The sequence below is a fragment of the Bombus fervidus genome, chromosome 3 (genome assembly GCF_041682495.2).
Source record: "Bombus fervidus isolate BK054 chromosome 3, iyBomFerv1, whole genome shotgun sequence".
Lineage (NCBI taxonomy): Eukaryota > Metazoa > Arthropoda > Insecta > Hymenoptera > Apidae > Bombus > Bombus fervidus.
In genome coordinates this window covers 16,691,967-16,702,528 of record NC_091519.1, presented here as the reverse complement: position 1 = coordinate 16,702,528, position 10,562 = coordinate 16,691,967, and the positions used below count along the sequence as shown (strand labels likewise).

General features: G+C 28.5%; 3 protein-coding genes across 5 annotated transcripts; 2 read left to right on the top strand and 1 right to left on the bottom strand.

Moving 5' to 3' along the window:
* Window positions 1-326: 326 nt before the first annotated feature.
* Rps21 (ribosomal protein S21) lies at window positions 327-1,096 on the top strand. The gene is made up of 4 exons (XM_072000916.1): window positions 327-480; window positions 569-626; window positions 754-889; window positions 967-1,096. The coding sequence occupies exons 2-4, from the start codon at window positions 577-579 to the stop codon at window positions 1,030-1,032; spliced, it is 252 nt and encodes an 83-aa protein (XP_071857017.1). The 5' UTR covers window positions 327-480; window positions 569-576; the 3' UTR covers window positions 1,033-1,096.
* A 1,268-nt stretch (window positions 1,097-2,364) lies between these two features.
* Window positions 2,365-8,534, bottom strand: Tbc1d8-9 (TBC1 domain family member 8/9). Of its 2 annotated transcripts, none has more exons than XM_072000864.1 (19): window positions 8,385-8,534; window positions 7,176-7,342; window positions 6,873-7,046; window positions 6,703-6,799; window positions 6,436-6,625; window positions 6,281-6,357; window positions 6,136-6,192; window positions 5,859-6,063; window positions 5,569-5,774; window positions 5,196-5,482; window positions 4,925-5,128; window positions 4,519-4,850; window positions 4,206-4,361; window positions 3,950-4,135; window positions 3,689-3,877; window positions 3,345-3,507; window positions 2,929-3,261; window positions 2,732-2,853; window positions 2,365-2,659 (listed from the first exon to the last, which is right to left on the bottom strand). In XM_072000864.1, coding segments are annotated over exons 1-19 (3,366 nt in total). In that variant the 5' UTR covers window positions 8,387-8,534; the 3' UTR covers window positions 2,365-2,440. The 2 variants fall into 2 exon arrangements, with proteins under 2 accessions (XP_071856965.1, XP_071856964.1); XM_072000863.1 differs by having other exon boundaries at window positions 8,215-8,439.
* Window positions 8,535-8,773: 239 nt separating this feature from the next.
* Nd-acp (NADH dehydrogenase (ubiquinone) acyl carrier protein) lies at window positions 8,774-10,428 on the top strand. 2 transcript variants are annotated; one of them, XM_072000913.1, is made up of 4 exons: window positions 8,774-9,061; window positions 9,518-9,628; window positions 9,670-9,786; window positions 10,123-10,428. In XM_072000913.1, exons 1-4 carry the CDS (start codon window positions 8,903-8,905, stop codon window positions 10,300-10,302), a joined length of 567 nt encoding a protein of 188 aa, XP_071857014.1. In that variant the 5' UTR covers window positions 8,774-8,902; the 3' UTR covers window positions 10,303-10,428. The 2 variants fall into 2 exon arrangements, with proteins under 2 accessions (XP_071857014.1, XP_071857013.1); XM_072000912.1 differs by lacking the exon at window positions 9,518-9,628 and having other exon boundaries at window positions 8,785-9,061.
* The last annotated feature ends 134 nt before the right edge of the window (window positions 10,429-10,562 follow it).

Genomic DNA, 10,562 nt, shown 5'->3' with positions numbered 1-10,562 from the left:
ATATAGACAAGGAATATTTCCTTCGATGTCCGCTTGGCGGCGATACTTGCCACGCGCAATTTTTTTTGCTTGTTTTTATTTTTAATTTGAATATAGATATATCGCATTATATATTTAATTTTCCTCGTTATAAATATTGCTATTTTATAAAAATATTTTATTCTTTTATTGCTTTGCAAAGAAATATTGCGAGTCATTTCATATGTTACTTTGTTATATTAATTATATTATATAATCGATTAAATGTTTATATTGTTTCCAAATATTATTTTTACATTTATAAAAACTGTAAAATTAATAACAGATTAATATGTATTCATATGGATATATTAGAAATATATTTGAATTTCTAGAAATATATAGAGACTTATTGTCAATGTTGGTAAGCGTGATTTTAGTTTCTGACATATGTACGTACTGTTGTCGGAAAAGTTCTTTTGCGTACGAAGCCATTTTATCTTGCACATTTAGCAATCAAAAGTAAGAATATATCTTAATTTAAAAGCTTCTAGTGTTATAATTCTGTACAAAACATAGCGGATATTATATATTTTAAACTCTGTTACAGATATAAAAATGGAGAACGACAACGGCGTACTTGTTGACTTGTACATACCAAGAAAATGGTATGTGATACACGTGGATTGCTGCTTTTAATGATATAACAATGTCCTTCTTTAAATAAAAAGTGCAAATATAGCTATAAATTAACGTTAAATCGGCTATAAATCTTATATAAATTGTATTTTATAGCTCATCGAGTAATCGTATCATCCATGCCAAGGATCATGCATCTATTCAATTAAGTATTGCTGATGTTGATCCTGAAACTGGACGCATGACTGACTCTCAAAAGATGTATGCAATTTGTGGCGCTATTCGTCGTATGGTACGTTATTTACTGTTGTACTAATTACTGGTAGAACTTAGCATTTTTTAAAATAACTGCTTTCTTAATTTTTTCAGGGTGAATCCGATGATTGTTTGGTACGACTTGCAAAAAATGATGGTATATTACCAAAAAATTTTTAATCTATGATAATTATTTTATTCTTTCAATAAAAATATAAAAAAAAACTAATACAATGTGTATTACTGTATCAAACTACCAACTTAAATTGTACATATAATTCCATGAAAGTTCTATTATATATATCATTTATTATATAATTTGTACATAGAGTTTTACATATGAAATAATGGATCGTTATATACATATATATGATACAGAAAGATAAATTTTTAGATATTTCATGCTTGTTACGATGGAATAACTTTTCGCTAGTTCCGTTTAAAAAATTATGTACGCAATGATTATATAAAAATAAAAATCATTTTAAAAAATATAGTTACATATGTCAAAAAAGTATGATTTCAAATATTAATATTTAACTGCATTTAACAAAAACATTTACAAATGTTTTAAAATATGTATCCGTTCTAAACTTTGTATTATGCATGTAACGCCTTGAATAATAAGAGATAGTATAAATTCTTAAATATTTCGAAGATTTATCTAATATTGTTTTAAGGACGTATATAGTATAAGTATAGTCTTGATCGATTACCATATTGTTTTAAAATATCAATTTGTCACACACTAATTATTATTATAATTGTTGGTAATCAAAAATTAGTGTACAATACTTTTTTTATTGTTTTTAATGTTTTGAAATTTTTAATATATTTGCGAGATTAAACAGTACATATATTAAATGAGTAAAAATATTTAATGACTTTGTGCATATGTCCCTCATGTCATAATTGGGAAAATATGGAAACTTGCAAGAGTTCAATACACTTTAATTCTAAAAAATATTTCTGTTATATTATATTAGTATCATTTATCGGGAACTTCATCTTCAAGCATGAATATTGTTAAAATGTGATGGAACTGATTTGGAACTAACATGTCAGAAATATTACCCTGAGTATATTCTATTGATACCATCTTTCGATTTTGATCAGTATGATTATTATATTGTATGATTAGGCCAATAGATTTATATATATTTAAAGATTAATATTTTTGAAAGAATAATTAATTCTTAATCACATTTGCAGTAAAATTTTATCTTCATAGTAAATTAGTACATAATATTAAAACATAAAAGACTAAACGTTTTTTATATCTGTAATTTCGGAATCAATAAAAAAATATAAGAGTAATACTATGTAAAATTTAGATGCTACTTGAATTACTGTATTGAAACATTATATTCTAATTTTTTTTAAATTCATGTTAACTATTATTTTCTTACAAAAATGTATTTTGCACATTACAAACTTATCTTTTAACTAAGATTTATTTATCTAATTGCAATAAATGTAGAAATTTCCTTAGGAAACGAAATTACTGGTCAATTATTCAAGGCAATCTATGACTTTATAAATTTTACATATATCTTACACTATTCTTATAAACAGTTAAACCTGCGTATCAAACATTTAACACAGGAGTATCTGATAAGGAATGAACGCGATTAAACCTACGATTTTTTAAAGTTGTAATCGCTTCTGAAAGATCTGCCCTTTTACTAAAAAAATCAACTATAGCTTGACCTGTTAAGGCAGATGCCAAGAACTGTTCGACACTTATTGACCAATCTGGACCAGTAGATGCAACTACATTTGACGGATTTCCATTGCGATCGTGTGACTAAAAATCATGTTTTATGTACAATTTATAATATACTCTAAGATTACTTACTTAATATAAATAATATGTTACCCGTTCTACAGCTGGAGGTGTTTGTTGAACAGCAATAGCTGCCAAAAGTAAACTGTCTTCAGACTCATCTCGACCGACGTAAAACTTTTTACCAACATCGCCTAATTGGAGTAAAAGTGTACCTGTATGTAAGGAAAACGTTTTTTATTTAATATGGATTCAAGTAGTAATAATACTTTTATATGTGTATAATTTACCTATTGAAGCTATACAATGGTAAGTTTCTTGTTCTTCTGGTTGTGCAGGGAACATGTCATAAAGAGTTTTCCATAATGCAATGAAATGTCTTTGTGACATTTTTGGCACAGTTTTAAGATCCAGTGGGCTGTCTTTGGATGCTATCATGGAGCGTAAGCTTCCCATGCTTTGAACTTCCCATGATTGATCTCCCTGGCTGGTCATACTTGTCGACCGAGATAAAGTACCGATACTCGGTTCTTCCGCTAAACTAACTGGCATTTCTAAAGAAGCAACGCTTTGTTCCATACTGTCAAAAAAATCTGTAGCTTCTGCTGCGACTTCAGCACCATCTAATATTGATATGTTTAACTTGTCTAAAGTAACAATAAACAGTTTCTTATTATAATGCTTTGAATTATAAAATAATATTTACCAGAATGCGTTGGCGATTCGAAATCAACAGGTGTGAGTAATGGTGGTAAGTGTAGAGTATATAAAAGTTTTAATCTTTGTGTTAAATCTGCGGTTGCGGTCATACCAATCGCTTGTACTAATTCCCGAAAGTTCAGTAGTCCATCACGATTACGATCCATTAACTGATATACAATACTACTTATGAACATTTTCTGTATTTGCTTGATCTTATTCAATAAAACTAACATACACATGGATGTTAATTCTCTAATATTATCTATTATTTTTCATAATTTTCTTTTTTTGTTATAAATAGCTACACTTAAAAGTAGAAAATTATTTTGTAAAATTCGATTAACTTACACGAAATAATCGGGCGGCGAGAGATTCAGCTTGACTACATTTTCCCCATGGAGACAAGCCACCAAATAATATCCTAAATAGTTCAAAATCTACTTTATACGCCTCATAAGGTGGCTGCGTTGGATCATAACGATCAGGTTCAGATTTTCGTTGACTCATTAATTCTTCTCTTACTAAACTTAACAGATCCTAGATAGTGATATCATTGTTTTTTAAGCATCTGTGTTTTTTGAATGTATACTTTCTTAAATATATTAATACCTGCAGTTCTTCCATTGTCATATATTTATCAACAATAACACTTCTAATTACATTCTTTTCAATTCCATCTTCCAAACTTTGAACTACCCTAAGCCTGTGTTTTAAACGAAGTCTTTCTATTCCACCAATAGTCAAAGATCCATATCTTGAATATGCTTCATATATTAAAGTCTGAACAGATATACTCTAAAATAATAAACACAAATAAAAATCATGAATCTCCGTAAATATAACTAATGCATAAAAGCGTTCTTACTCTATTAGGAGCAGCGCTATCAACTGGTCTTGGAAGTATAAGTCCTTCATCATTGAATACACCCCCAAGGTAATCTGTTAATAACTGCATTGCTTCACCATCGTCACAGCAATTTAATAATTTATCCTGATTCCACTCCAGTACTGTCAATGCTATCTGACACAGGAAGAAAGACCTGTTTACTTCAAATTTCTTCTGTATGTATTTTATTCTGTATTCATTAGAAAGGATATCAATAAAATTCAATATCTTCACTAATAAAAAATAATTAAGGAGCTAAAAACGAAATATATGTACATAAAATATGTTGTACCTGGAAAATTACTTTAGCTCCATCATAGAAAAAGCAATCCATTATATTTACTGCGCTACTAGTTGGCATAACGCTTAAAAATATGGTTAAGAACCATGAAAGTGATATAACTTTAATGAGACCAAGTTCCTGCAATCTAGCATGTAAAGTTGGTAAGTGTTCAGCAGCTAGCTCTTCTAAAAGACCTTGGTCAACAAGAGCACCGACTACTCTTCTGTCATAATAATCAGGCAATAATGATTCACATACATTACATAACTGCCAGAAAGCAGATTCTTCTGAACAATAGATCAATAGAACTGAAGCCACTATATTCATGGCCTGACAATAGCCTGTTTTAAGACAATTAAGATTAAATAATTTTTGAAAATTTTATAATGACAAATTTCACGAATAAAATTTTTACCAATTTGTGGATTTTTCCAAGCATATGCAGAAAGAACTCTTCTTAAAGCACTGATACCAGTGTCAGATTGAAATGCTGGATGTTCGGGTAAAGAACGGTGCAAATCTCTTTCTATTTCTTCATTTGCCTGACAAGACTTACCCAATGATTGATCAACTAACGATTTATAAAGTCCTGGATTCATTACCATTTCGTTTAACGCACCTAGAAATAAATTGAAACTATGTTATACCATTCAATTATATGGTAATGATTATATTGACTGCATTACCCGAAAAAGTAAGCCAAACTTCTCCTCTAAGAGACTGTGGTATACCCTGGATTATAAGTTTTGCTGTCTCTGTTGTTCTGTACATTGTAATACCTCTACCATACTCTGCAAAATGGAGTTCCCATTGTTTTTCTTTAGCTTCTTGTTTTAGCGTCGCTTCATTGCTTAATGGAGCTTTAAACAGAGTCATTAATGGTGGTTGTGGTTTCCAGTCATTAGCGGTTTTAGTTTCCTCATTGTTGCTATCACTACGTAAACTATTATGAAAAAATGCGTGATCGACGCTCCTATTTGAAAATATATTAATTACTATATAGACATATTACATATTAAATTGTATGGTCAAAACTAAAAATATTAAGTGGAAACTTACAAATTTGATAGTTTAGATTTTGCTAATAATTCAGATATTTTCTGAACAACAAAATCTCGATCGTGAATCTGAGCAAATAAAAAGGACGATCGAGCAGTTGTTACTAGAATAGATTTATCTATTCCTGTACTAGTTGACTGATTTTCAGCTGGTTCAATAAGCCTTACTTCTCTTAAAGGTATAACTAAACTTACTAATCCTCTTACCTACAATGAAATGGATATTGAATTACGTCATTAAACATAAATTTATACATATTTATATTTATTTAAAATAATCAATATATTTACTCTGCTTTCAAAACAAAGATAATTCTGGGAAAGAAATATTTTTCCCCAGACATATCTTTTATTGTATGGTGTCCATAATGTTGCATCAATACTACCATCTAATTTTTCATTTCCTGGTAGTCTGAATTGTAATCTATAAGCTTCAGAATGTGCTCTTGCATCAAGATCTCTTTTTAAAAAGGATGGTTTTTTAGGTACGTTTTTGCTGAAAATATAATTATCATTATAATCAATGTACACAAATTTTATTCAGAAACCTGTAAATGACTTCAAATACCTCAGTTTATTTAATAGTTCTCTATCTTCGTTAAAGCCACTTTTTTCATCTATAAGCCTAGCAAAGATAAAATAACATTAATTTATTGAGCACATGTTCTATCTATACTCTTACACTCTTATCTATTGTATATAAATAATGTTACCTTTTCATAGCAATATTTGTAAGCTGTTCCATTAACGAATATGTATCTGATTTATGAAGAAACATTGAAAAATAATGCTGAAAACGAAATAAAATATTGAATGCTACAGATAATGTAATAATATAAATAATAAACAATCACAATATCTTATTTACCTCTTTATTGTCTCTAGTTACAACACGTATACTATCTGGAAATAAGATGGAATTAGTTTTGCTTAATTCAGTAATGTCTGCCCATCTTATAATTAATTTTGTTTCTCTTGCCAATATATAGGCATAAAAACACATATGATTTATTGATAAATATAACCACCCCTGTCTAGGCAAACGAGATTTCCAGTAACTAAAAAGATACAACATTATGAGATTTTCTAAATCTTACTGAAATTTTATATACTTTTAAGTTAATTATACAAGTACCTGCATGAATAATAATTGACCAATTTATCTTCTTTTGGTATATTGAAAAGTTGATGAAATTTAAAAGATACAGTTTTAAATGATTCTGGATCTTCTTCTGTGGATAACATAGACTTCAATAATACTATACAAAAATTTTATATTTTGATCAGTTTCTCATAATAACTTACCATCAGCAAATTGACAGTCTGGTACATTATTTGCAATAATAGATTGTATTTTACAACAAACAAATTCAGTTATTTCTTCTTCAGTATCAAATGATGTTAATGTATCCATCAAGTTCGAGTGAAGCCATTCCCAATCTTGTAAAATTTCTTCATGTGTCAAGGAACATGCAACAGCTATAAGTTAAAAAAATTATTTTTAAAAGATTTTTATCTATAATAACAATTTCTTATACTAATATAATATGAAGAAACTATAAAAAATATAAGTATTTTATCTTATTAATTTATATTGAAATATTTTACCCCAATAAACTTCTGATGATGGCGTCTGATGTAATATCCTAAATGGCGGAGGTTTAGTGTCAAAAACGCTATCCAATGTCCCCACCAATATAGAAGTAAGGCCTTTTGTCTTTCCATGTCCTTTACGGCGTTGTAAAACAAAATATACAGTTGCTTGTTCTGTTACCCTGCATGACAAAGACAACAAAATTCAAAGACAACATTCCTGTTTGAAGATCACTTTAACACATGAGATAAATTCTGTTTATTCCAAAAACATAATAAAAAAATTGGTGTAATGTCAAAGTATTTTTAAAATACATAAAAGTGAAATGTTATAAACTCAATTGTATGGTACATAAATCCTTTAAAGTAGAAATGAGTCATAAAAAATACAATAAAGATATGACAAATAAACTTCAGTAGTAAAGGCTACAATTTTATTGTGCAAACCATAATATTACAAAAAAAAAAAAAAAAAGGCAGCAACTTTACATAATTTTACATTTATATTTTTGCAAATATCAGTGGTATCTTTCACCTTTTTTCATTTATATTTTATTCATAAATATCACCGAATGAGAATGAATTAATGTCATAGATAATAATTGGCGAAATGATTCCAATAGAGCGGATGTCTGTTATCGATAATAAATCATATACACCCTCCCACATATAATGCATTATAATTTATACTACTACATTGCATGATATATAACGTAAGAAAATACATCTAGCGATGATTTACGGTTTTAACGATAGTAACTCTAACTAACAAGATCTAACAGACACGTAACGTTTAATACCGTCAAATATATTTACTAGATGTAAACAAATAATATTATGTTAAATACAATACAAAAATGACAAATCAATTAAAAAAGATAATTATTTTTCTGTTTAGACTAGCATATACATAAGCTCGCAGAACTCTGGCAAATAAATAAATGCTCGAAAATTATTTAAATCCTTGAGCGCACGTCTGTCAGCTGTCTTTGACGTACGATGTAAACAGTAATTATAACAGAACATTGAACATCGTATACACGTATCAATTTACCAAAGAGCATTTGCCAGTAGAACCTCTTGTGGCTTCACCCACATATTGATCACCGTTCTTCCAGCACATATGGCACTAACGATACGAATTCAAACACACTTTATCCAAGACACTAGCAAATTCGCCGTCTGGTCAGCAGAAAAAAATACTTGCCAAAGATAAATACTAACATGAACTCCACTACGAGTCGGTCGTTGTCAGCTGCGTCGATTCCTGCAATTTCGCCATATTCTCAACCTGAAATGTTACTAAATATTCAATATTCTTGTTTTACAAAAAATTTCTCATCTTCTGAGAAACATTTTAACATTTCTTATATATTATACAAATTGAATAAAATATGATTATAAATAATAAAAAAAATAATATTATTGTGACATATAAATCATTATATCAAAATTTATAAATAAATAATTATGTAATTCTTAAGTTAATATTATCTGTTACAATTATAATTGTTAACGTATTATGTACGTGTACATATATAAAGATTTAACAGTATTTGACGAAATCTTAGAAAAATAATTTTTGCTTTGCAGTAAATATATCGTAGGTAGATGTCGCTACAATTTCTAATTCGCGTAAACTTGTTAAGTAATAACCAACCGTGGTAGTAAAAATTACGATACGGTAGAAGTTGGGGTTCGACAATAGGTTACGTCTTGGTAGATTTTTCATTGCAGAGAAAATGGCGTCTCTCGCAGGAGTTCGTCTTTTAATGAGAAATACTGGTACATTTAAAAATTCGATCAGACAAACGTGCTTACGAAGTGCCATTACACAACTTCAATTAAATGAACGATTTTTTCACTGTAATAGACAAAATACCATCACCCATGTGCCGCAGGTAAACACTGCCTTTTTCCATGGTCTTCATCTATTCTTTCTGGTCATCCCTACATTGTACTTCAATTTGAACATTATATAATCAAAATAACTTGAATTTTAAGAAATCAGTGAATATAAATGTATTCAGAGTATAAGATTCGGAATATTTCATTAGTTTAGTATGTATGTTATGTTTTAATTAGGTTGAATATCCGTAAAGTAATAGAGTCAGTAAAGTAAAGTTCAATCTTGCAACACCATTATTAAAATTTTTTTCCGTTGATGTTATCATGTTTGAGAAATATAAAGAGTTGTCGTGTTATATACTCAAAATCTATACTTCTCCTATTCGTCTATAATGTCTATTAAAAGCTTTGTAATACATATAATAAAATTATTATAATTATGTTAGTTGTACGTATGTTCTATTTATCTTATGACACGTGAATAACATATAATAATATTGTACATATAGGTAAATATGCAATCTGTACGCCTATACAGTGCAAAACTTAAAACTAAGGAAATTGAAGATCGTGTTTTAAAAGTGGTCAAAGCTTTTGATAAAATAACTGACGAGAAGGTTGTACAATTATATATTTCTTTTTACATATTATTATTTTATAGGGCACACGAGTCAAGCAGGTGCGTCAATACAGTCATGGTCCACCATTATCGCTTGATCTTATTCAGCAGCGTGTAATGTTAGTACTCAATCTCTACGATAAAGTTGATCCTAAGAAGGTATCTATTCACAAGATAATGTAACATTAAAATATACTTGTGAAAGTGTGATAAAATTTACCAATTTCTGTTGAAAATTTAATTTTTATAAGATTATTAATTATATTTTATATAAATTGTAATATTTAGTAGCATTATCATTTATTTTCTATATCTGTTGGAACATCTTGATATAGATAGTTTCTCAGAAAAAAGAAATTATTAATTAATACCTTGCTTGAATCGTAGTGCCTTTGTAATAAATTGATACATATATACGTATATACATATATGCATAAATTCAATTGTTTGCCAATTTTTGAAACATATTATAATTAAAAAATGAACTTTGTGCAGTTAACTGTGGACTCTCATTTTATCGACGATCTTGGTTTAGACTCCTTAGATCACATAGAAATTATAATGGCCATGGAAGATGAATTTTTCTTTGAAATACCAGATATGGATGCAGAGAAACTTTTACGACCTAAGGATATAATACGTTACATTGCCGATAGGGAGGATATTTACGAATAAATATTCACATAATATAAGTCATCTCATTAGACAAGTTTTTTTATTTTTAAACTCATTATATTAGAGAATAAAAGTTAGACTTTACTTCTTCTGTATATAAGTATAATAAAAATAAAATGAATCACTGGATTGAATCTTAAATTATAATGCCTTGTATTTATTCTAATTTAATATCAAATAAAAAAGTATACGTCTATTGCATATTTTTATTTCATATATAAACATCTAAGTATACATTTTTAAATGGAGAACCAAGTGCC